Raw genomic sequence first — 27983 nt, forward strand, 5'->3', positions numbered from 1 at the left:
GATTTTCTTCTTTTTTATGGCTGAATATTCCATTATATATATACACACACATTTTGTATACACACACACACACATTTTCTTTAGCCATGCATCCACCGTCAGATACTTAGGTTGTTTCCAGGTCTTGACTATTACGAATAGTGCTACAATGAACACAGGAGTACAGGTATTTCTGTGACATACTGATTTCATTTTCTTTGGATATATACTCATAAAATAAGATTGCTGGATCATATGGTAACTCCATTTTTAATTTTTTGAGGAACTTCCTTACCATTTTCCATAGTGGCTATGCCAATTTACATTCGCACCAACAATGTACAAGGGTTACCTTTTCTCCCAACACTTGTTATCTCTTGTCTTTTAGATAATACCCATTCCAACAGGTGGGAGGTGATAGCTCACTGTGGTTTTGATTTGCATTTCCCTGATGATTACTGATGTTGAGCACGTTTTTATGTACCTATTGGCCATTTGTATATCCTCTTTGTAAAAATGGCTGTTCAGATCCTTTGCCTGTTGTAAAATCAGATTATTTGTTTTTTGCTATTGAGTTGCACTACTTGGTTACATATTTTGGGTATTAACCCTTTCTCAGACATATGGTTTGCAAATATTTTCTCCCATTCCATGGGTTGTCTTTTCATTTTGTTGATTATTTATTTTACTATGCAAAAGCTTTTTTTTTTGACGTAATCCCACTTGTTTATTTTTACTTTTCTTCTTGTGCTTTTGGTGTCATGTCCAAAAAATCATTGCTAAGATCAATGTCATGGAACTTTCCCTATGTTTTCTTGTAGGAGTAAACTAAAGTTTCAGGTTTTACAGTCTTTAATCCATTTCAAGTTAATTTTTGTGAATGGTGTAAGATAGGGGGTCCAGTTTAATTATTTTTCATGTGAATATCCAGTTTCCCAACAGCATTAGTGAAGAGACTATCACCTCCCCATTGACTATCCTTGGCTCCCTTGTCAAATTATTAGTTGACTGATAGCGTGAGTTTATTTCTGGGCTCTCGGTTCTATTCCATTAGTCTATGTGCCTGTTTTTATGCCAGTACTGTTTTGATTACTACAGCTTTGTAATATAGTTTGAAATCAGGAAGTGGGATATCTCCAGTTTTGTTCTTTCTCAGGATTGCTTTGGCTATTAGGGGTCTCTTGTGGTTCCACATGAATTTTAGGATTTTTTTTCTATTTTTGTAGAAAATGCCAATGGAATTTTGATAGAGATTATATTGAATCTGGAGATGGCTTTGGGTAATTTTTTTTTGGTATGTGGGCCTCTCACTGTTGTGGCCTCTCCTGTTGCAGAGCACAGGCTCCGGATGAGCAGGCTCAGTGGCCATGGCTCACGGGCCCAGCCGCTCCGCGGCATGTGGGATCTTCCCGGACCAGGGCATGAACCTGTGTCCCCTGCATTGGCAGGCGGACTCTCAACCACTGCGCCACCAGGGAAGCCCTGGGTAATATCTTAATGTTAATTTTTCCAAGCCATGAACCTAGGCTATCTTCCATTTATTTGTGCCTTCTTCAATTTCTTTCATCAACATCTTACAGTTTTTAGTGTACAGATCTTTCACCTTCTTGGTTAAGTTTATTCCTTACTATTTTATTGTTTTTGATGCTACTGTAAATGGGATTATTTTATTTCTTTTTTAGATAATCTCAATTAGCGTATAGAAACGACAGATTTTGGTAGGTTGATTTTGTATCCTGCAACTTTACTGAATTTGTTTATTAGTTCTAACAGTTTTCTGGTGGAGTCTTTAGGATTTTCTATATAACGTTGACCCTTTAACAATGTGGAGGTTAATCTTTGTATAACTTATAGCCGGTTTTCTGTATCCACATTTCCTCCACATCCAGGGATTCAACCAACCACAGACTGTGTAGTATTGTAGTATTTACAACTGAAAAATATCCACATATAAAGTGGACCCGTGTAATTCAAACCCATGTTGTTCAAAGTCAACTGCATAAGAACACACCACCTGCAAATCAAGACAATGTTACTTCTTCCCTTCCAATTTGGATGCTTTTTCTTTCTTTCTCTTGCCTGATTGCTCTGGCTAGGACTTCCAGCACTATGATGAATAGGAGTGGTGAAAGTGAGCAACTTTGTCTTGTTCCTGATCTGAGAGGAAAGCTTTCAGTTTTCACCACTGGGTGAAAGGATGTTGAATTTTGTCAAACGCTTTTTTTTGCATCTATTGAGATGATCCTATGATTTTTATCTTTCATTCTATTGATGTGGTGTAACACATTTATTGATTTTCAAATTCTGAACCAGGGGTAAGTCCCTCTTCCTCATGGAATATGATCCCTTTAATGAGCTGCTGAATTTGGTTTGTTAGTATTTTGTTGAGAATTTTTGTATCTACAGTAATCAGGGACATGGGCTCAGAGTTTTCTTGTTGTGTCTTTATCTAGTTTATGTATCAGGGCCTCATAGAAACAGTTTGGAAGTGTTCCCTCTTCTGTTTTTTGAAAAGAGTTTGAAAAGGACTGGTATTAATTCTTCTTTAAATGTTTGTAGAATTCACCAGTGAAACCACCTAGTCCTGGGCTTTTCTTAGTTGGGAGCTTTTTGATTACTGATTCAATCTCCTTACTCATTGGTCTATTCAGATTTTGTTTCTTCATGATTCAGTCTGGTAGGTCATATGTTTCTAGGAATTAATCCATTTCCTCTAAATTGTTCAATTTGTTGGCATACGCCTGTTCATAGTAGTCTCATAATCCTATGTATTTCTGTGTTATCAGTTGTAATATCTCTTTCATTTATAATTTTGAGTTCTCTCTCTTTTTTCCTTGGTTAGCCTAGCTAAGAGTTTGTCAATTTTGTTTATCTCTTCAACAGCCAACTCTTAACTTTGTTGATCTTTTCTATTGTTTTTCTATTTTCTATTTCACTTATTTCTGGTCTAATCTTTATTACTTCCTTCCTCTTGCCAACTTTAGGTTTAGTTTCTTCTTCTTTTTCTAGTTCTTTGAGGTGTAATTGTTAGGTTGAGATCTTCCTTTTTTCTTAATATAGGCATTTATAGCTATAAAGTTTCCTCTTAGAACTGCTTTTGCTGCACCCCATAAATTTTGGTATGTTGTGTTTCCAGTTTAATTTGTTTCGAGATATTTTTTGATTTCCCTTTTGATTTCTTCTTTGATCCATCTGTTGTTCAAGAGTATGTTAAATGCCACATATTTGTGAATTTTCCAATTTTCCTCCTGTTACTGATTTCTAGTTTCATACCACTGTGCTCAGAAAAGATACCTGATATAATTTCTATCTTCTTGAAGTTGCTGAGACTTGTTTTGTGGCCTAACATATAATCTATCCTGGAGAATGTTTCGTTTGTGCTTCTGAAAAATGTGTATTCTACTGTTGGTGGATGGAATGTTCTGTATATGTCTGTTAGGTGCATAGGGTCTATAGTGTTGTTCAAATTCATTGTTTCTTTATTGATTTTCTGCCTGGATAATATATCCATTGTTGACAGTGGGCTGTTAAAGTCCTCTACTATTATTGTAATGCTGTTTATTTCTCATTTTAGTTTTATTAGTATTTGCATTACATATTTAGGTGCTCTGATGTTGAGTGCATAAGTAGTACTTCTCTTTAAACAATAAGTTGCACAAGGATTTCTAAAGTTCAGTTTCCTTAATTAACAAAAAGCTTTTTGACATTCATCACCCAACTAAAAGATGGATAATCTGATGCTTGTTGAGCTCTCGATGGTACAATTTGTTATAACAAATATCCTGGGGTGAACTATTACCTTGAAGGAAAATTAACAAAAACCTAATTTAAGCTAATTCAACCACTTCCTATTGCCCACAGAGGGAGTTATTTAGTGACCAGTGACTACAGTTTACATTTACATTAAATTCTGTGAAGATCAGCTAGGTGGGATCTTCAAAAGACTTTATGTATAACAATCACAAAAAGATAATGAAACTTTTCTTCAACATTTACTATGTGTCAGGGAATGGTCTAAGCTCTAACATGTTATTAACTCATATAATCCCATGCCAATATTTTGAAGTGGGCCTAGTATTATTCCTGTTTTACAAATGAAGAGACAGACACAGAGAAGTTAAGTGACTTGCCCATAGTCACAGAGCTAGTAAGAGGCAGGGTTGGGATTCAAGTTCAGAGGAGGCAAATTATACCAGGGACCCAAATCCCACCAATATAGACATGTTTTATTTTGTCTGTATAAAGTTTTAACCGCTATACTTAAAATTCCAACTTTCCAAACTCCCTTGAAAACTGTGAGATCTAGCAACACTGGGCCTCCATCCCCATTAGGAAGTAGCAGAACAGCACCTTCCTAAGACAACATATGCTCTTCCTCAGGTCCATACAGCCCATCTCTCCCTTTAATCTAATGGGTTACATTACCTGGCATCTGTGGAATTTGAATGTGTGACCCCTGCCTTACCCAAACATTCCAGAAAGGAGTCAACTACACCTACCACCTGAAACCCATGTACTTTCCTCTCAAAAACCAAGTTGGTTTTAAACTATACCCTGTGTCCCACATAATGACCCACAGATGCTGGCTGCAGGTACTTACCTTCAGGGCAGCTGTCCCAGCATACTGTCTGCTAATGGAGTCACCGTTGTTGGCCCACATTATCTGATAAATGCGATTGCATTTCACCGGTAGTGGCTGCTCTGGGGGCATCACACCTAATTTTTTCAGCTAAAATTAATACATTGGTAGATTAACTGCATATAAACACTATAACATAAAATGTATACTGCAGAGAAAGGAAGCATATGCATGTACAATTTAGGACCTTAAATTTTAAAAAATGATGTTTTCAGACTTTTTCAAAATTAAGCACCACTTGAAAGATAGCTTTATGAATTGCTACATCTGAATAAATAGAATAAAAAATTTATACTGTTTTGCTGTAATTTTTAATGTGTAGACTCATACTATTATATTTTGTCTTTCTTTTAAATTTGGCTATGAAGTGAAACTAACCATCTAAAAACCATATAGAAACAACAATAATATTAATAGTAGCAGAGCAGTAAGTGCCCAATAAATGTTAAGTCTGGTGCCACATTCTAAGAACTTTTTTTTAATATAAATTTATTTTATTTTTGGCTGCATTAGGTCTTCGTTGCTGAGCGTGGGCTTTCTCTATTTATGGTGAGCAGGGGCTACTCTTCGTTGTGGTGTGTGGGCTTCTCACTGCAGTGGCTTCTCTTGTCGCAGAGCATGGGCTCTAGGCATGCGGGCTTCAGTAGTTGTGGCACGTGGGCTCAGTAGTTGTGGCTTGTGGGCTCTAGAGTGCAGCCTCAGTAGTTTGGGCACACAGGCTTAGTTGCTCTGCGGCATGTGGGATCTTCCCGGATCAGGGCTCGAACCCATGTCCCCTGCAGTGGCAGGTGGATTCTTAACCACTGCGCCACCAGGGAAGTCCGAGCTTTTTAAAATAAATTATCTCATTTACTCCTCATAACCACCCTGTGCAATCAATACTCTTATTACCCCCATTTATAGATGAGGAGATAGAAGTTTGGAAAGGTTGAATTCTTTGCATGGGGTCAACACCTTGTACGTGCTAGGGCCAGGGCTTGATCTCCAAAGCCTGGCTGCTTCAATGTGACAGTAGAAGGCATCCCCAAAGGATAGTCACAAGGTTCTATCAGGAGAAAAAAACATGCTAGGAATGTCAACCTTGGGAATTCATTATCCAGGCGTTACAGGGCTGAAAGATCTAAAAGGGGACACTGAGGTGAGAGATATAATGACTCCAGGAAACAGCAGGGTTGGGGCACAAAGGGAAGAGGCTGGTTCTGTGGTGCCAAAGGAACCAAAGCCACAGAGAGGGTGCTGATGATGGGAATATAACACGGGTGAAGGAACTTGTCCCCTTGTCCTCCTCCAGCCTCATGGTCTTCCTTTAATGCCCTCTATTGGCAGAGCCTGACGTGAAACCAGCTGGTTGAGCAGAAAGGTGGTGTGCAGACCCCATGCCCCAATACAGAAGCGAGTGTTTGGAGCTGAGAGAAAAAGGTAAATGACTACACAGTGCCACCCAGTACAATTTTAAATGCTGGGCCTCACATTTTTGAAATGAGTACTTAAGAAAACGCCACTTGATTCAACTGATTTCTAGGAAAGGCTGTACTTTCCAGGTTTTAAAGCAACAAGGATGTTTGCATGCTGTAAATGTTCTATGGAACAAAGATTTTAGTTACTGGTTTACATGTGAAAAAAATTAAAAATGAATATTTACAATCCAGTGGACCCCAAATTACCTGCTGTTCCATGACCACTCGTGCAATGGCAGCTTGGACCACATTGGTGCGATCCAGGCAGTCCATGCAATTAACTCGAAAAATCCCTTCTTGTTTACATATTACTCCAGCTTGATCAACCCTTTTCAAAAACAGTATGGAATTACTTTACAATATGAAATACTTTAAAGTTTTCAAAACCCACAATTCTTCACAGTATAATAATAACAACAGCAACATTGGTTATCAATTTGCTTAGAATATTATTATGTGGCAGGCATTACTGAGACCTTTGTAGACGTTATTGTTAATTTACACAATAACTCAACAAAGAAGATATTATCCCCATTTTGGGGGGGGGGGAAACAGGTACAGAAAGAGTGACTTGCCTGAGTCACACAACTACTAGGCAGAGCTGATACAAACCCTAGTTATGCTTTTCTACACATTTAAAACCAGAAGGCACTTTAAAACACCATCCCATTCCTCCTTTTTGACTTCAAGTAGAAATGCATCTAAATTAGCTTGAACAGACGAATTCACTCTATCACCCAGTGAGAAGTCATGCAGCATGCCTCACTCATCTAACTTCTCTAGCCACCTGTGGCCTTAAAATCTAATCAAATGTTCTCTCCTGTCCTTTAAGCCAACTTCTTCTTCCTACGTCTCCCCTGAAGAATCAACTTCCTTCTCTGATAATTTTTAAATGTCTCAAAACTGGGACCAAATACCTCTAAACCTTCATTCCCATGTTAGGGACCAAGAAGAAATGTAGATCATGGAGCGTCAGAAGGAATTAAAGAATAGTCACGGAGCACTCCATTCCATTTTGCTGTGACCACCTGACACCTTTGCCCTGTTCAAAGCTAACAATGCCTAATGACTCACACCCTTTTGAAAAGGAGAATAGGAATTGGGAAGCAAAACAAGAAAAACAAAAATCCTTTCTCAGCCTGCTATTATTTTAACACTTAGTGGTACTAGACAAATACATATGATTTCACAGACCAAGAGTCTGTCAAACTGATTTCTTACGAAATACCTACCAACACCACTTCATGTCAAGAATAATGTCATAAATGGCATCTGTTAGTGTTTGAACATTCTCAAACTTCATTCCTCGGCTAAAATACATGCCAAAAGGAAAAAAAAAAAAAACTTTAATAATTTTTTTAAGCTTATGATACCTAAGGTTACTTGGAAAAATGAAAGAAAATTATTACTGTAAATATGAGAATAACACTACTTTAAATAGGCAATTATATAAATATTTATAACTAATCTTCATTATGAAAGAAAATATGCTTAAGAATACACTGAAACATATCACAGCCATCAGAAGCTTCTTTCCCCACCAAAATTTTCAATACCTATGTAAATGAACCCACATTAGAGTCAGGATTATGACAGAAGAAACTTGCTTTCAGAATACACACAAGTTAAAATTACCATCAAAATGATTGTTGTTTTTCCAGAGCAAACTCCAGTGGAGTTATCCTAAGGGAGAGCAGTATTACTAACAGTATAAAGATGAGCCTTAAGTAAGGGAACACTATTACTCCTGCCAGGCTCAAACTCAAGCAGACAGGGAAAGTTCCAGAAATTCTTTTACTGAAGGATAAAAGGAAAAAAGGAAGTCTTAAGTCTCCAAGTCATTTTGGAACAAAAAGACTGTAAATATTTCAGGAAGAATTAAGTTAAATTTTTAGGCAAAATAAAACCCGTATGTAAATGGAACTAAGTAAACAAATGATAGTCCTTTCCTCTCTAACAATGAGGAGAACAAGATTTTCTTCCCAACAAAGAGAAGAAAAACTAAGGTCCCTGTGGCAGTGTCTACCACAAACATTGGAACTGATCAAAACTCCTCTCAGGAAGCCATCTTACCAGTGCTCATGGAAGTCAAATGAAACATAAGTGAGGTGTGAGTTGTTAAAGAGCAACACTTGTTTCAGGTAAGCGTCGCCAATTATTTTCTCTCTTCCTGCCTGGTCTACCAAATTAATAATAACCTGTGAGAGTAAAGAAAAGGAAAAAATTTAGTTTAATCAGACATTAGACTCATAATTTTTACTGAATTTATTTAGAATTATGTTTTAGAAATAATTTATAGCCAGACTCAGAAATTAATCCACTCAAGCATCAATTTTTTTTTCCCTATAAGATTTTCATTTGTTACATTTAGGTTTATGAGAATTTACATCAATGGCATGAATAGCTTTTTTACACATTATACATTTGCAATAACCTCTTAGAATATAAAATGAAAACAAATTCCTTTATAATAGCAGGTATTTTAAATCTCTAGAATAATTTTTAAAGAAATATACAAAACCTACACACTGGACACTCTGAAACTTTGCTGAAACATGTAAAAGAAAACCTAAATAAATGGAGAGACACACCATGGTGCTAGATGGCAAGATTCAATATTGTAAAGATGTCAAGTCTCCCTAGGTTAATCTATATACTCAACAATCCCAATCAAAATTCAATCAGGATCTTTTTATGGACTTGGAAAATTAATTCTAAAGTTTATCTGGAAGAGTGGATAATACAGGAAAATATTTGAACACTAATAATAATAAAGGACTTGTCCCGTTGGAGAGCAAAACATACTTTAAATGTATAGTGATTAAAACTGTGGTACAAGTGCAGAAAAATGAATGACTCAACAGAACAGGTCAGATGGCCTAGAGACAGACGTATGTACTCTGAGGAATCTAAGCTATGGTTACATCATTCTGAGAGAAATATGGACTATACTATATGTGGACTATGTGTGGACTATACTATAGTGGTATACTACAAATGGTATTGGGATAACTGTCTGTTTACATGGAGGGGGACTTAAGTTAGCCCTCTACACTTCATTATACACAAAATAGATTCTAGATGCATTAATGATCTAAATATTTTTTCTTCAAGTTATAAAAAAGCTAGACGAAATGTTGGGATGATTTTTCCCTAATTGAAGGATGGCACTGACCTTCTAAGCATAACAAAAACCAGAGAGCGTAAAGAAAAGATGGACAGATTTGACAACATAAAAACATAAAACCTCTGTGTACTAAATGACAGAATAAGCAAAGGTTAAAAAAAAAATAAAGGACTACCTAGGGGAATATACCTGCAGCATAAAAACCATTAATATATAAAGAGTGCTATAAATTCAGTAAGGAAAAAAAATGGGTAAAGGATACAGAGGATATTCACAAGAGAAGATAAACAAATAGCCAATAAACATGAGACTACAACTTTAAAGAAACGTACATTTTAAAACAGGAAACCAGTTTTCACCTATAGACAGGCAAAAGCTGAACACTAAATGTAGACAGCATTAGTGAGTATATGGGGTAATGGGCACTGGCTCCCACTGTTACTGAGATTGTACACTGGTGTAATCTTTTTGGAAGCAACTGAATGGTAGGTATCAACCTAAAAGAAATGTAATGTTTGATCCAGCCATTTCACCTCTAGAACTTTATAAAGCACACAAGTGTTCCAAAATATATAAAGGATGTTTTCTGGAGAATTTTAGAATAGCAAAAACTATATCCTAAAGGTCCACCAATGGAGAAATGGTTAAATAATAGCCATGAGCTATTAAGTGAAAATAGTTGCAGAATAGTGTATATCCCATAGCTTATAGCCCTCTTTTGACTTAAATTTTGAATGTGTAATATTTACGTGTCAAGATGTTTTTTGCTGCAAATGACAAATTACTGACTCAAATCTCAGAACGGAAATTTGTTCTGAACCTCAGAAGTCGAGGTTGCACGGTTCCAGAACTGCTTCATTCAATGGTGACCAAAACCAGATCTATCTTTTTGTTCTGCCATCCTCGGCATATTAGTCAATCCTCAGGCTAATGACCTAGGCTTGACACAGCTGCAGCAGTACGAACCAAATCCAGACACAACCACCACAGAGGGATTGACTGTGGGTTCCTGTATCTCTTTTTATTAGAGCAGGAAATCTTGCCCAGAGCCTCCCAGCAGACTTCCCTTCACATCAGACCTCATTGGCCAAAGTGCCAAGAACAAACACAAGCCCACGCCTGTACCAAATACAGGCAAGAGCAACAGTAGTGACACCATGACTGAGTCAGACCGACCGTACGCCCACCTCCCAGAGAGCAATTACCCAGCGGATGAGGGTGGATAAAAGAACACTCTTGGGGTACTGTTAGAAAGGAACAAGTGTCTCCTCAACACATACGCCTATAAAGTTGATGAGTATAATGTGTACAAACAGGTTGTGAAAGTCAACAGGGAGCAGGAATGAGGGTGGAGAGGAGGTTATTTCTTCTACTTCCTTTACATACCTCACAATTACTTCAATTTTTACAGTGATTACGTGTTACATTTAAATTATGGTTTATTCTCTTCAATGCTACTTATAATTACACATATTGCGAATACATGAAATTTATTTACATTGTAAAAAATTCAAACGTAGATAAAGGTCACATCCTTCCTGACCACAAGCTAAGTCCACAGCCTTCCCTGAAGGTAACTCCCACTACAAGTTTGATGTGTACCCTTTCAGGCCATCTAAGTGCGTTCCTATATAAATGTGCATGCCATATGTAGGTGAGAACACATATATATGGAAGAGAATTACATATGACAGTTTTGTTTTGTGGGAGTTTTTAAATGGTAACATGCCATATGCTGTTACGCACTTTTTCTCACTCCACTATATGAGTTTAAGATCTTTTCACATTAGTACACACAGAGGTACCTCATCATTTTTTTTTTTTAAGAAGATGTTGGGCGTAGGAGTTTTTATTAATTTATTTATTTTTGCTGTGTTGGGTCTTTATTTCTGTGCGAGGGCTTTCTCTAGTTGTGGCAAGCGGGGGCCACTCTTCATCGCGGTGCGTGGGCCTCTCTTGTTGCGGAGCACAGGCTCCAGATGCGCATGCTCAGTAGTTGTGGCTCACGGGCCTAGTTGCTCCGTGGCATGTGGTATCCTCCCAGACCAGGGCTCGAAACCGTGTCCCATGCATTGGCAGGCAGATTCTCAACCACGGTGCCACCAGGGAAGACCCCTCATCATTTTTAAGCATTTGTAGGCAGCACTTTAGATACGCTGTACTTTATTTACCCACTGACCTCCTGATGAACAAAGGGTTTTTTTATGCTGCAATAAGGAGGCTTATACATGCCCCCTTGATTGAACACATGTTTCTCTCAGGGAGATTTAAATTTTTTTGTCATCCTTGACAAAACTTGTACTTCCCGCCATTTTTCTTTTAGTCATTCTGGTTTTGTGAATGGTGGTTTTAGTTTGCATTTCCCTGATGATTAACGACGTGGAACACCTTTTCATGTTTATTGGCCTTTGGACATCCTTTTTCATGAAGAATCTGCTCAAGTCTTTTGTCCAATTTTCTTTTGGGCTGTACACCTTTTTTATGGATTTATAGGACTTTTTAATGTACTCTAGATAAAAGTCCTTTGTCTTATATATGTCTTCTCCCGCTTTGTGAATTGCCTTTCCATTCTCTTAATGGTGCCTTTTAATAATCAGAAGTTCTTTTATTTCAGTGAAGTCAAATTTATCAATTTTTTCATTATGGTTGGTGCTTAAGTCCTATTTAATTTTAATAAATAATATTTATAACAAATAGTAGTATTTTAATATTCAAAATATTTGATCATTCAATAAAGTTTCAGTAAATAAAATTTTAGTAAAAATTAAACACTTAGTAAAGTCATTTTTTTTCATTATGGTTAGTGCTTTTAAAGCCCTGTTTAAGACCCAAGGTCAAAAGATGTTCTATATTTTCCTTTAAAAGGCTTATTAACCTTTCACATTTAGATCCACATCCATCTGGAACTGATTTCTGTATATGGTATGTAGGATAGATATCAAAAGACAAATTACTGGATTAACAGTATAAGCATATTTTATTTTATTTTTTGCAGTACGCGGGTCTCTCACTGTTGTGGCCTCTCCCGTTGCGGAGCACAGGCTCCGGACGCGCAGGCTCAGCGGCCATGGCTCACAGGCCCAGCCGCTCCGCGGCACGTGGGATCTTCCCGGACCAGGGCACGAACCCGTGTCCCCTGCATCAGCAGGCAGACTCTCAACCACTGTGCCACCAGGGAAGCCCAAGCATATTTTATTTTGATTGATAATACCATTCAAAATGGCTATAGCAACTTATGCTGCTCCCAGCAATGTGTGAGCGTTCTCATTTCCCCAGTTACCTGCCTTTATCTCTTACTACAAACTTTATATTTTTTTTCAATATGAGGGTTTGCTTTTTATTTCCCTGATGGGACTTTCTTTGAGATTGCACAAAATTTATATATTAACAACTGAAATCTATTCAATATTGAGTCTTTCCTTCCAGGAACATGGTATTTTCTCTCCGTTTATTCAAGTCTTCTTTTACGTTTTTCAGTGATCCTCCCCTCCCAACACCCTTGCCCCCATATACATGCTATCTTTTTTGTACGTTCGGTAGATTTCAGGTTGTTTCTTCCTATTTTTGTTACTGTTAGAAGAATGCATCCCATGGCATTACACCTTCAGACTGGTCATTGCTAATGAATAAGAGAGTTACTGATTAGTCTATATTAATCTGTATGAAATCTGGTCATCTTATTGAACTTGTATTTCACCTAACAGTTCTCAATTGATTTTGGTTTATATGTTCACATACCTACATATGAATGTATGAATAAATAAGAACGGTGGGCCGAGAAAAAAGATATTGAAGGATACATACCAAATTGTTACCTCAAAGAGATGGACCTATAGGTGGTACTGAGAGATGATTTTCCTATCCTACTCCAGATACTTCTCAGATTGTAGTAACTGACAGTAGATTAATCTCATCTAAAAACAGTCTAAAGTAGCTGACTCAATGATAATTCTTAAAGAATATAAAGAACACTCTTAGCTATGTGTTCTTTAACTTCACGAGAAATGCCATTTTGCTTAATTATGAATCGTATATTATTTTCATGAAATTTAAAGAAACATGCATAACCATTTCTAAAAATATGAAGGAACACTTATTACTACAGATCAAAACCCACCTGTTTTTTGTAAATTTTCAGTTGTTCTTCAAAATGGGCACAGAAATAGGTGACAGTGTCCTTTTCACCTACAAAGAAGTGATACAAAATCTTTTTTTCCTTCCCATGTGTAACACAGAAATTAGTGTCTATTCCACCTTTACGTTTACTTTTACATAATTTATTGACAGCCCAAATGTAACTAAGATTGTCTAAAACCAATATTTTAAAATGAAATGCTAAGCAGAAGATCTCTGATTTTTTCCCCCAATTAGACTAAACTGAAATACTGAAGGTGGCAACTATGAAATGACATTTATTATTTATATAACCAGCCAACTTGTCAGAAAAGGTTTCATGTAGTTCATAAAAAATTAATAAAAACCCCTTTAAAACAAGGATGTTAAAAACTGAAGTTTTACTGAATTCTCACAAATATAAATTGTTTTGAGAGAAAAATATTCTGAAAACAATTTTTAAAATCAGCCTCTTTCAGTAATCTAATTAGATTGACATGACTTAGCTATTCCAGTGCTAAAGTTAAAATACTGGAAGAAATTAAGTCCTTAATATTTAAAACAACAACAAACCTTTCCCAGCAAAACATGTGAGTAAAGGCATCCTATCTATTCCTTGTAGATGCTGTCTTATTTAAGATATTTCCTGCTTCTATAAATATTGGCCATATTTACACTTTCCCAAAATTAAGCATGTAATAAAGTATTCTTTAAAGAAACAACAAATTAAAATCTGTGCATTAAGCTCTGTTTTGATTTCTTTTGGAATCTTTTTATTGTCAATTACTTAAATTGTCAACAACCATTATTACTTTTGTGATTATTATATCACTATTAAATTTTACCATGAGTTATTATTTTAAATGAAGTATCTGGCAAAACAAATCCAAACCTATGAAGTATCTAATATTTTTAAAAACTCCCTCTGAAATCATCGTCTGCAAACCAAATAACTGACAGGCTTACTTCTGTCCAGCCGAGGTCTTGGATTATATCGATACCCAACCTGGCTCCAAAACACAGGCACAGAGCCTCGTGTTTGAATAAATGACAAGGTATGATTATGCACATGAATTAACTGCTCAGTCTCCACATAATTTGCAACATTTCCATTTTTATCCACTCCTCTTCGTTTATAACGCATTCCTAAAAGAAAATTAAAACAAAACAGCAACATTGAAAAAAAAAATTACTCTCACTAGATATGCCTCTTAACCAAATCTGTGTCTTTCAGGACAGCCTTGGGGATCTAATGAGCAACTGCCAGGCAGAACAGTATCAACTTACCCCAGATCATGCCTGTATTCATCGTTTTTTAAAAGTTGAAGCTGAGATAGTTCCTGTGAACTGAAAGAGGAGGTTTTTCCCAAAGGTGCTAGCACTCGGGAAGGATTTATTACTGTGATACAGGCTGTCAGTAGGAACAATGGTATCTAGAAGCACATCCCAAGTGACTTTCTGCTCTTTTCCACATATATACCTCCTTTTCTTTTCCCTTTTGTTAACTCTCTCCCATTCACTTCTCTCCAAAAACTTGGTCCCCAATTATATCACACTATTGAGAGTCACTGGGCACTTTGAAGCCAACTGTGTTTCCAAATCCATTATTGTCATTACCATTTCAATACATCTGCAGATGTTGCATTCTCGCCTGGATTTAATTTGTACACTATTACAGCCCTCCACTCACCTGCTCTGTGTCTACTTCGGCGTGAAATGAGAGCCACTAGGAAGCGTGGGTGAATGTCATCTACGCAGGTGGACTCCTGAGGGGGGGTCTCCGGGCTGCTTTTCTCATCGTCAGGTGACTCATTATAATTAACCACAAGTTCTTCAATCTGCACAAAACCTTGAATAATGGGGATAATCCAAAAGTCCACATCCGGTGTCTGAAAATAATATGAACATCATGTTGCTCCTATTCTGTACAGCACTGCTACTTCCTTAAACCCAAGCAGTAGTTAGCACATACTTGTTGTTAGTTTATTAGAAGCAGAAACCTTCCATCCTTTAACTATATTTTCTGCTTTCTGGAGAACACTAAGGAATGGAGGGGCGGGGGGCGGAGGTGAGAGCCTTTCCTTTTGTTTATGGTGGTCATTCATAAGAAGAGCTGCCTGAAAGGGACCACAGCTGCTGGGTACAAATTCAAGCTCCACCACTTACTTCCTGACGCAGGTGAATCACTTAACCTTGCCATGCCTCGGCATTCTGCTTTGTGAAATAAGAAAAACGACAACCTCATAAGGTTGTTGTGAAGATTAAATGAGTAAAATCTAAAAAGTGTTTGGCATAGTGCCTGCCTAATAGTAAGGATTTAATAAATGTGGCTATTATGGTTCTTCCTGCTGGTATAGAAGAAAATAAAGCTTAAAGGTTGATTTTCAACTCCCAATTGTATTAAGCCTTTAATTAAATACAACCAACTCTGATCACTTTATTATGAAACACAGAGGTCTATTCTACTTTCTAGTTTAGAAAAAGTCTTGCTCTGCCAAGCTAAAATCCAAGTAGTCAATGAACCAAAAAAAGAATCCTTTCCATAAATATCTTATTTTAAAAAGTCATCCAATGTAATTAGGAGAGTATTAATTAAAGTTAGAGATTTCCTCTTAGTCTTTCCGACTAAGAATACTCAGATTTCTCAACTGACTGTATGCAGGGACAGTAAAGGATGAAAAGTGCTCCAGAGAAGCTGTTCTTAGCCCCTCCTTCCCTCCTATCTCCGTATCTGTATCTAGCCTTAATCTCAGCATCAACTTCAAATCCACCCCTTCTTTCACAGTCTAAAGTAGCTGTGAAATATACTACTTATATACTCCAGGTCCTATCTCACAGTTTTGTTTTATGGAGGCTGCAGATAGGATCTTAGGAAGGTGGTTAGAGTTGAAAATAGTGAAGCAAAGGATCTATCTGCATTCATTACTTTTATCACCATTCTCATTATTTATATTTTTGTTTTAGCAATAAATACAAAACTCTCAGCGGGAACAGAGATCGGTATGCTACGAAATGCCACCTTTATTGTAAGTCATCGATTTTAAATGGTAATGCTACGTGTCTGACAAAAACTCTGCAAAACACATTAGAGCTCAATATGTCAGCAAACAGGACAAATACTCATTACAGACACCCTTATTTTTCTCCCCCTATCATTAAGTCTTGGTGGTCATGGTTTGATCAGCATCATAGAGAGGCAAGAACATTTTAGAGAGGTAAGCCATGATAGATACCTAGTTTTAGACACCACCAGATAAATAGGTCAAAATCATTTATACTAACCACCACCAATAGGGAGAAACAGAAAGAAAAAAGGTTTGAACTTTCTCAAAGGTTAAGAAAAAGATAATCTGTGACCCTATTCAACTTTTTGCTCAATTTGTGTCCAAAACAGTAACTGGCACATGGCAGGCTTTCGATAAATATTGGTTGATTGACCGAATAAATGAACTGTCTTTGGACAGTCATAATTCTCCAATATACATGACAGAGTAAAGGAAGAAGGTAATCATTAAACCTGAAGGAACCTCATGCAATAATTTCATCATACCCCCTGTCTTCCCTGATTCGAATACTTGTAGTACTGGAAAGTTCTTAGAGATTTGTCTACTCCAATTTCCATATGAGGAAACAGGAACATTAAATGACTGGTATCACTAAAGGAAAACCGGGCTTCAACACTTCCAATGGGTACAAACAAAATATCTTTTACAGGAACTCTATGGATATTAGTTCCACAGCCTTAAATTATGACTGTTCTATGGAAACCTGCTAAAAAGATAAGCCTGTGGCTATATAGTCAAATTATGAACTATGAATATTTAAAGTAGTGCCCTGGTTTTCCCTAGCTAAATGATTCTCATTCTACAGGGGAAAACATTACGTGAGATTTAAAATTTTTTAGTACAACTTAAAAATATTTGCCTAACAACTATAAACTACCTTAGAATATTTCAGAAACAACTACTCACACCAATCTCAGTAAGGTCTTGTATCATGTATTTATTCCAAAAAAATCGGTCATCAACCTGGAAAAGGTAGAAAACAAACAGTTCAGAAACATGTTGTTTCAGTTCTCCTATAGAAGCCAAACAGGTCCATAAATTGTTCTGGTGGCAAACCCTGCTCTGAGCTGTGAGAGGTACCTTTTGCCAGAGAGGACAGGGGTCCTTCTCCCCAGCACTCTGCCTCTGCACTGAATTGGTCAGGTCATAGGTCAAGCTATAGTAAAAGGATTCTGAGTCCATGAACATCTTCAGCAACTCCTCAAGTAATCTTCTCTCCAACTTCTCCTTTTCTTTACTTTCCTTAACCTGTAAGAAATGAATCTACTATTACTGCAGGAATTAAATGTAAAGCATTGTGTGGATACCACACAACTCCCTAGGAGCAAAGTAAAAAATAACCCCAAGGATACGCAGAGATGGTTCTTTAATATGACAAATAGTTTGAAAGTAAGTTTATTAGCAGGAAAGTCACCCCTCAATTGAAAACTAATCAAAGATGAATTCCAAGTCCATAGCAATTAAATTCTTACTTTCTTTTTATTAGGAGCAGACACATTGGATTTAATATGCGTAAAGGTCTTCAGTAGAAACTTTGAGTCATCAGGAGATGGTATAATCTTCTCTGGTTTGTTAATTCCAAAATGATGCTTCTTACAGAGCTAAATAATAGGAGAAAGAGAATTCATTATTACTAATATCTGCTTGCTTAATGTTCAAGTGTGAGTGCAGAAGTGTCACTATTCCTCAAGCACTGTGGTTAAAACATCAAGAGCAGGTAAAATGACCCAGCAGACAACTGATATTAGAAAACACAGCTGTGGTTTCAAGGATTAGAAAGCTACAGTAGAGGATAAGCAAAGAATACAGGGCAGGATATACTTAGGATTTAGGGGTAGAAAATTCAGGTTAGGATGATAGTAAGTTCTTATGTAATATAACTGAAGAATAAAATGCTCTGGTTGGGATTCATTAACGCTTTAAAAATTGGCATCAAAGATTAAAAATAGTGCAAAATACACATATGCTATGCTCTAGTCACACTTCTTTAGAGCAATATATGCTAAATATTCATGCTAGTTAATTGAGTGTTTTGGGTGAGAAGTTGCCAAGAATCTGCTCTATTGAGAATGTTAAAAGCTGGACGTTTCAACCACTCTCTCGCCTCCTATCGTCACACACACTAATGAAATCAGCATAAAAACACACTCTTTGGGTCCAGAGATTAAGTTTGAAGCAGAAAGTAGGGGCTGCAGGAAATATGGAGTCCAACCAACAAAGGTGATGAAGAGGATGGGAAGGTGTTAAGACAAGAGAAGGGCACAGAGGTTCTACAGAGGACTACCTGGTTAAAGTCAAGCGTTTTACATATAATTTCATGTGGCTCAACACACAAAGCAAATATTCTGAAAGGGACACAAGGATTCTATTAACCATATGCAGACTAATTCCATTTTTTCAATACACTGGTTTTATTGCTATGCTAAGTGGTAGACACCTGTTAAGAGCTAACAGTTACTAAATGGTTATCATTAGTAGTGTCTTACTTACAAAATAACTATTACTAGATTATAAACAGGATAAAAAAACTTAATGAGGAGAAAAAACTAATTCAAGATTGTGGGGTTTTTAAAAATATTTATTTATTTATTTAGTTTTTGGCTGCATTGGGGTCTTAGTTGTGGCACACAGTATCTTTTTTATTACGGTGCTCAGGCTCCAGAGAGCACAGGCTCATTAGTTGTGGCAGGCACGTGGGCTGCAGAGCACGTGGGTTCGGTAGTTGTGGCGTATGGGCTCTCTAGCTGTGGCGCCCGGGCTCAGTTGCCCCACGGCATGTGGGATCTCAGTTCCCCGACCAGGGATCGAACTGGCGTTCTCTGTATTGCAAGACAGATTCTTAACCACTGGACCACCAGGGAAGTCCCCTGGTTCGAGTTTTGATTATAAATTTTTTTAAAAAGTTAGGGGGTGGACTTCCCTGGTGGCACAGTGGTTGGGAATCCTCCTGCCAATGCAGGGGACACGCATTCGAGCCCTGGTCCCAGAGGATCCCATGTGCTACGGAGCAACTAAGCCCGTGCGCCACAACTACTGAGCCTGAATGCCACAACTACTGAAGCCCATACACCTAGAGCCCATGCTCCGCAACAAGAGAAGCCACCGCAATGAGAAGCCCGCACACCACAACGAAAACGCAATGCAGCCAAAAATAAATAAGTAAATTAATTAATTTTTTAAAAAAAGGAAGGGGGCTGTTCCTGTTTTATCAAATTGGAAGTGGAGACTGATAACTGAATGAAGAATTCGGATGTACTGCAATCTTACGGGTTTTATGTCTTTTCAAAGCTATGGCTACCAAACACTCTATTCACATGGGTTTCAAAACATGATTGAAACTTTACACTCCTCCTGGCCTACCAGTGAAGACAAGGGAACCAAAGGTGAAGTAAAAAAAATCTACAGTCATCCGGCCAAAACCAAGTTAACTTAATTTCCCTTCAAGTAAGCAAAACTAACCAGATCTTGAGATAATGGGGAAGGAGCAAGAATCAAGCATATGGACGTTGCTCCAGCAATTCTCTCCTCTCCCCTCTTTCTGCCTGATCATTCCCACCAGCACAGAAACACACTGATATTTCTCTCCTCTAACACTCCTCCTGTGCCAGCTAGGGTCCTACTTCTTTGTACTCCTCACTGCCTCCAATCCCTCCCCTCCCATTCTCTCTCCAGCCCACTCCAACTTGGCTTTGGCCCCCACCACTCCATCGAAACCTTATCTTCAGTGTGACCAATGGTCTCTACTTGGCTAAATGCAGTGGTGGATTCCTGGTCCTTATCTTAACTGCTCAGTAGCATTTGACACAGTTCATCTCTCCCTCATCTTCTCTGATACACTGTCTTACTTGGCTTCCAGTGGTCACTCTTTTCCTCTTTTACTGGTTCTTTCCTGACCATTTGACTTCTTAATGTCTTGGCACCTCAAGGTTCAGTCCTTGACCCCCTTCTCTATCTGCATTCACTCCCTCAGCGATTTCATCCAGTCTCATGGCTTTAAATACCATCTACATGCCAACCCTTCCCTCCCAGCGGTACATTTTCAACCCCACTCTTTCCCAAAATTCTAGAATCACAAATCCCAACGTTTCCACTTGGATTTCCATCAGGTGCCTCACACGCAACATGTTCAAAACTAGACCCTCATCTTCTCTCCTCTGCCTTCATCTCCTGTGGCTCTCCTCCCCTTGCTTGCTCCACTCCACCCATGTCACAGCCTCCTTGCTGTTCCTCAACAAGCCAGGACTACTGCCACCTCAGGGCCTGTGTTCTGGCTGTTCTCTCGGCCCAGACATCCTCTCCTCAGATATCTTACCATAATCTCCAATCCTGGGCACTCCACCCACCACCCTTACTGCACTCAACTTTTATTTCCCATAGCGTTCACTACTTTCCAACATATGACATAATATAATTATGTTGATGTTTACTGTCTGCCGCACCCCCACCATAATGTAAGTTCCATAATAGCAGAGATCCTTGTTTTACTGACTCATATATCTCCAGGGCCTTAGCAGTACCTGATACAGGAGGTCTCAAAAAACCTTTGTTAAATGAATGGATGGGCTCTGACGCTACAAATGTAAGTGGTAACCTCCAGATTCACACATGGGGCATAAAAGTAGTCCTAGAAAACCATCACTTCCCTTCTTCCATGAATACACCTCATACCCCTCCAGCCTTGGTTAGTACGGAATTATTGGGGCAGCAAAGGAGCTCTCCCGTTAGCCCCCTGCTGCTGCTGCTGCTTGCGGCACTGAGCAATTGCCGGCTAGTGATTTTTATGCAGAGTGTTTGTTAGTAATCATCTAGTCATATTAATAACACCTTCTTTAAAAGATCTGAAAACATGCCTTAAACCTAGTTATAGATTGTTGCAATTTTAATATTCAAACAGGATATTATGCCTCTGTCAGACACAGTTATTCCTTAAGAGCATTCAAGCCAGCAAGACTTTCCCCCAGGAATATATCAAAGATGATTCTAAATATCTAGCTATTCCAAAGTAATCTTGCAGCAGCACACCTAGTCTGCACCCACTCTCCTCAGTCTAGAAGGACGGGAGTTGTTTTTCTCTGCAAGGCTGTGTCTCCTCTAGGATCAGGACCTTGCCCCATCATTCACCCCCTCTCTCCTCTGTTCCAACCTCTCTCTCTAATAGTCCCTTTCCTACCACCTTTTAACATTGTTCAAGTTTACCAGAATCTTTTCTCTAAATCCATCCCTCAACCCTGAAATCTCCATGAGTGAGCAGGGTACAGTGTCACAGTCACTGGAACTGTGAGGACTATAGTCTGGTTGGAGTAGGTCAAAGAGTGAAGGCCAATGAAACTGCTCAGGCAGAGTGAAACAAGGACCCCCTCGCTCTGAAAAGGACAAACCTTATGTGTGTCTAAGAATGTGGCATTAATGATCACTCTCTGCCATCTTGTCACCTGGCCCCTATGACACCCGTCTCTCTGGGCTCTTCCCCCACCTCCAACTGTTCCTTCTCTGTCTTCTTTGTTGGCATCTCTATCTCTAAAGATAATGGTGGCTCCCAATGTTCCACCCTTAGTTCTCTTCCCATTCTTCATGCTCTGCCAAGAAAATTTCATCCTCTTTCCTCGTTTTTAACTACCACTACGTTGAACTCTACATTTCTAACTCTACTCTTTTGCTTTGAGCTCATGACCCCAAAATACATCTCCCCACTAATGAGACACTAGTCTCTCAAATTCAGCATCTCCAAACCTGACCAACGTCTGTTTAGCAAATCTTGTTCCTTCTCTGGTATGCCGTATCTCAGGCAATGACTACATCACCCACTGGATTACTTAAGCAAGAAATCTTGGAGTCATCTTCCATTATTCTACCTGCTGAAGTCTCTCCTATCAACCCCAACTACTTCATGCTGATTGTTATTGTGTTAATTCAGATCCTTATCTTTTGCCAAGACCAGTGTTTCTCAAGGGAGGTGCTACTGGCTTAACAGACAAGAGAATTCTTTTCGGCACAATTATCCCACTTAGAACAGATAACCTAAGAGCCTCCTTTCACGAACTGGGGGGTCCCACTCCAGCACCAGGCTTAAAGTACTGAACATGGCTCCAGACACCCATCTCCAATATAGCCCTTTTAGTTCCCTTTAATGTGTAGGGACCAAATCTCCACCCACCACTGCCTGCTTATGGATGCAGAAACTAGAAGGCCTCTGTCTGACCCACTATTCCGTTTATGGTCCATGAAGATAAGATGCGGTTTCCCTCTAGGCCTGGGAATGTCTTGTTTTTCTTTTCTTTTCTCTCTTTTTTTTTTTTTTTTTTTGGCGGTACGTGGGCCTCTCACTGTTGTGGCCTCTCCCGTTGCGGAGCACAGGCTCCGGACGCGCAGGCTCAGCAGCCATGCCTCACAGGCCCAGCCGCTCCACGGCATGTGGGATCTTCCCAGACCAGGGCTCGAACCCGTGTCCCCTGCATCGGCAGGCAGACTCTCAACCACTGCGCCACCAGGGAAGCCCTCTTTTTTTTTTTAATCTATCCTCTTCCTGGTCTTGGAACAGAGTTGGTATAGGCCCAATATCCCTTAACTCCAAAATCCAAAAAACTCTGAAACCTGAAAGTTTTTAGAAGTTTGCTACAAGCTCATCTAATGACAAAATAATCCCTGAACTGATATGAGGCAATTTATAGTCATCATTTACCTTCCTTAGAATGAATATTCATATGATTCTTTAAGAAGTTTGAATGTGTAAAATTGTAGGGTAATGTCCCAGACTCACTGCACATATATCAAGTACATGGAATAACCTTTTAGAAAGCCCCCAAACCTGAATTCTAAAACAAATACAGCCCCAAAGATTTCAGATAAGGATTGTGATCTGCATTACAAAGCACAAAGTCACCACACCGTCTTATCCAGAAGTCTGTCTCTGTCTCTTAAAACTGACTTTTCTAAATAGAAATTTAAAATACTTTAAACATAAAACATTTTCAATGAATATTTAAAAATCTTCCATATATAAAGTTAACTTTAGAAAAGAAAGTATAGACCACTATCTTTTAAAATAGGTTAAATTCAGGCCTACCCAGAAACAGGAATACAGAAAACTACTTCTTGGGATCCCTTCCAGTCTTAAGATGTTTTGTTTAGACAGAGCTCTAGGGATTACAACATACAGTGTGGACAGTAGGATCACCTTCCCTTTTCCAGAGGCCCAGCCAGTCCTGTGTAATATGTGCTTAGGCACTTCTCACAACATCGATACACACCATCTCAAAAAGAAAAGCACCACTGCAAGCGCCACAGTGCTCCCCTAGTTTTTCTACTACTCTAGCAACTTACATTTCACAACCAAGATTAAGGGCTGATGTTGTTGCTGCTGTATAGGAAAAGGAAACTAAATGATTTTACTTTAAAGGTTGGTAGCTATCTATGTCCATCTGGAGCTAAAATTTTAAACAGATGTCTAATGGGAAACCAAATATGGAAAATGATACAGTTATCTATTAAGGCAATGAGATACAGCAAATAAGATATGCAGATATGGAACATAAGCCTATAAAACTTTAAAGGATGTTTTTTCAAAAGAAAGAACATCTATGTTCTCATTTATTTGAAACCCACAGATTCTTCATACCCTTGTATAGATCTTTTTTTTTTTTTTTGGCCATGCTGCATGGCATGTGGGATCTTAGTTCCCCGACCAGGGATCAAACCCGCACCCACTGCAGTGGAAGTGCAGAGCCTTAACCACTAACTAGACTGCCAGGGAAGTCCCTAGATCTTTTTTTTTTTCCTTTAATGGCACATTGCTTTGAAAAACAGTCTGGCAGGTCCTCAAGAGGTTAGACACAGTTACTATATGACCCAGCAATTCCATTCCTAGGTATGGAATTTCTCTTTCTGCCAAGAGAAACGAAAACAAATGTCCACCCAAAAACTTGTACACAATGTTCACAGCAGTATTACTCATAACAGCCCCAAAGTGAAAACAACCTAAATGTCCATCAACTGATGAATGGATAAATAAAATGTGGTATACAATGGAATAAAAAGGAATTAAGTGTTGACACATGCTACAACAAGCATGAACCTTGAAAACATGGTGCTAAATAAAAGAAGCCAGTCACAAAAGGCCACATATTTTATGATTCCATTTATCAGAAATATTCAGAATAGGCAAATTTACAGAGAAAGAAAGTAGATTAATGGTTGCCTAGGATTTGCCTGGGGTTTGGGGGGAAATGAGTGACTACTAATGAGTGCAGGGTTATTTTTAGAGCGATGAAAATGTTCTAACATTAACTGTGGTGACAGTTAAAAAACTGTGAATATACTAAAAACCACTGAAATTATGTGCTTTAAATGAGTAAACTGTATACTATGAAAATTATTTTAAAAACTGGCAAACAAGCCATATAACTAAAGCAAAAAGTCAGTTGGGAGGCTGGGGGGACCTTCAAGATGGTGGAGGAGTAAGATGTGGAGATCACCTTCCTCTCCACAAATATATCAGAAATACAACTACATGTGGAACACTTCCTATAGAACACCTACTGAACACTGGCAGAAGACCTCAGACTTCCCAAAAGAATCGTGTGGCTGACAGGGTCTTGGTGCTCCGGCCGGGTGTCAGGCCTGTGACTCTGAGGTGGGAGAGCTGAGTTCAAGACACTGATCCACCAGAGACCTGCTGGCTCCATGTAATATCAAACGGTGAAAGCTCTCCCAGAGATCTCCATCTCAATACTAAGACCCAGCTCCACTCAACGACCAGCAAGCTACAGTACTGGACACCCTATGCCAAACAACTAACAAGACAGGAACACAACCCCACCCATTAGCAGAGAGGCTGCCTAAAATCATAATAAGGTCACAGACATCCCAAAACACACCACTGGACGTGGTCTTGCCCACCAGAAAGACAAGATCCAGCCTCTTCCACCAGAACACAGGCACTAGTCCACTCCACCAGGAACCCTACAGAGCCCACTGAACCAACCTTAGCCACTGAGGGCAGACACCAAAACAGCGGGAACTATGAACCTGCAGCCTGTGAAAAGCAGACCCCAGACACAGTAAGTTAAGCAAAATGAGAAGACAGAGAAAACACACAGCAGATGAAGGAGCAAGGTAAAAACCCACCAGACCAAACAAAGAGGAAATAGGCACTCTACCTGAAAAAGAATTCAGAGTAATGATAGTAAAGACAATCCAAAATCTTGGAAACAGAATGGAGAAAATACAAGAAACGTTTAACAAGGATCCAGAAGAACTAAACAGCAAACAAACAATGATGAACAACACAATGAATGAAATTAAAAATTCGCTAGAAAGAATCAATAGCAGAATAACTGAGGCAGAAGAATGGATAAGTGATCTGGAAGATAAAATAGTGGAAATAACTACTGCAGAGCAGAATAAAGAAAAAAGAATGAAAAGAATTGAGGACAGTCGTAGAGACCTCTGGGACAACATTAAATGCACCAAAATTTGCACTATAGGGGTCCCAGAAGAAGAGGAGAAAAAGAAAGGGACTGAGAAAATATTTGAAGAGATTATAGTTGAAAAGTTCCCTGATATGGGAAAGGAAAGAATCAATGAAGTCCAGCAAGCACAGAGAGTCCCATACAGGATAGATCCAAGGAGAAAAATGCCAAGACACATAGTAATCAAACTATCAAAAATTAAACACAAAGAAAAAATATTAAAAGCAGCAAGGGAAACACAACAAATAACATACAAGGGAATCCCCATAAGGTTAACAGCTGATCTTTCAGCAGAAACTCTGCAAGCCAGAAGGGAGTAGCAGGACATACTTAAAGTGATGAAAGGGAATAACCTACAACCAAGATTACTCTACCCAGCAAGGATCTCATTCAGATTTGATGAAGAAATTAAAACCTTTACAGATGAGGAAAAGCTAGGAGAATTCAGCAGCACCAAACCAGCTTTACAACAAATGCTAAAGGAACCTCCCTAGGCAGGAAACACAAGGAAAAGACCTACAATGACAAACCCAAAACAATTTAAAAAATGGTAATAGGAACATACATCTCGATAATTACCTTAAATGTAAATGGATTAAATGCTCCAACCAAAAGACACAGACTGGCTGAATGGATACAAAAACAAGACCCATCTCTGTAAGAGACCCACTTCAGACCTAGGGACACATACAGAATGAAAGTGAGGGGATGGAAAAAGATATTCCATGCAAATGGAAATCAAAAGAAAGCTGGAGTAGCAATCCTCATATCAGAGAAAACAAACTTTAAAATAAAGACTATAACAAGAGACAAAGAAGGACACTACATAATGACCAAGGGATCAATCCAAGAAGAAGATATAACAATTGTAAATATTTATGCACCCAACATAGGAGCACCTCAATAAATAAGAAAAATGCTAACAGCCATAAAAGGGGAAATTGACAGTAACACAAAAATAGTAGGGGACTTTAGCACCCCACTTTCACCAATGGACAGATCATTCAAAATGAAAATAAATAAGGAAGCACAAGCCTTGAATGACACATTAAACAAGATGGACTTAATTGATATTTATAGGACATTCCATCCAAAAACAACAGAATACACTTTCTTCTCAAGTGCTCATGGAACATTCTGCAGGATAGATCATATCTTGGATCACAAACCAAGCCTTGGTAAATTTAAGAAAATTGAAATCGTATCATGTATCTTTTCTGACCACAACGCTACCACACTAGATACCAATTATAGGAAAAAATCTGTAAAAAATACAAACATACGGAGGCTAAACAATACGCTACTAAATAACCAAGAGATCACTGAGGAAATCAAAGAGGAAGTCAAAAAATACCCAGAAACAAATGACAATGAAAACACGACAATCCAAATCCTATGGGATGCAGCAAAAGCAGTTCTAAGAGGGAAGTTTATAGCAATACAATCCTACCTCAAGAAACAAGAACATCTCTAGGGAGGGTGGGAGGGAGGGAGATGCAAGAGGGGAGAGATATGGGAACATATATATATGTATAACTGATTCACTTTGTTATAAAGCAGAAACTAACACACCATTGTAAAGCAATTATACCCCAATAAAGATGTTAAAAAATAAAAATAAAAAAATTAAAAGTATATCACTACACAATAAACAGACATTGAAAAGATTAAAAAAAAAAGAAACAAGAACATCTCAGATAAACAACCTAACTTACACCTAAAGCAATCATAGAAAGAAGAACAAAAAAAACCAAAGTTAGCAGAAGGAAGAAATCATAAAGATCAGAACAGAAATAAGTGAAATAGAAACAAAGAAAACAATAACAAAGATCAATAAAACTAAAAGCTGGTTCTTTGAGAAGATAAACAAAATGGATAAACCATTAGCCAGACTCATCAAGAAAAAAAGGGAGAAGACTCAAATCAACAGAATTAGAAATGAAAAAGGAGAAGTAACAACTGACACTGCAGAAATATAAAGGATCATGAGAGATTACTACAAGCAACTATATGCCAATAAAATGGACAACCTGGAAGAAATGGATAAATTCTTAGAAAAGCACAACCTCCTGAGACTGAACCAGAAAGAAACAGAAAATATAAACAGACCAATCACAAGCACTGAAATTGAGACTG

General features: G+C 38.3%; 1 protein-coding gene across 2 annotated transcripts in view; it reads right to left on the bottom strand.

Moving 5' to 3' along the window:
• The window catches only part of INPP5F (inositol polyphosphate-5-phosphatase F), a 100442-nt gene that overhangs the window by 23845 nt on the left and 48614 nt on the right, over positions 1 to 27983 (bottom strand). For both annotated transcript variants that reach the window (XM_019940121.3, XM_019940120.3), the window contains 10 exons: positions 17853 to 17981; positions 17461 to 17628; positions 17287 to 17343; positions 15006 to 15204; positions 14282 to 14461; positions 13320 to 13387; positions 8149 to 8273; positions 7308 to 7385; positions 6283 to 6403; positions 4580 to 4708 (listed from right to left, as the gene is read on the bottom strand). In XM_019940121.3, the coding sequence (XP_019795680.1) occupies positions 4580 to 4708; positions 6283 to 6403; positions 7308 to 7385; positions 8149 to 8273; positions 13320 to 13387; positions 14282 to 14461; positions 15006 to 15204; positions 17287 to 17343; positions 17461 to 17628; positions 17853 to 17981 (1254 nt within the window). The remainder of the gene's footprint in view (positions 1 to 4579; positions 4709 to 6282; positions 6404 to 7307; positions 7386 to 8148; positions 8274 to 13319; positions 13388 to 14281; positions 14462 to 15005; positions 15205 to 17286; positions 17344 to 17460; positions 17629 to 17852; positions 17982 to 27983) is intronic.

The sequence above is a fragment of the Tursiops truncatus genome, chromosome 16 (genome assembly GCF_011762595.2).
Source record: "Tursiops truncatus isolate mTurTru1 chromosome 16, mTurTru1.mat.Y, whole genome shotgun sequence".
Lineage (NCBI taxonomy): Eukaryota > Metazoa > Chordata > Mammalia > Artiodactyla > Delphinidae > Tursiops > Tursiops truncatus.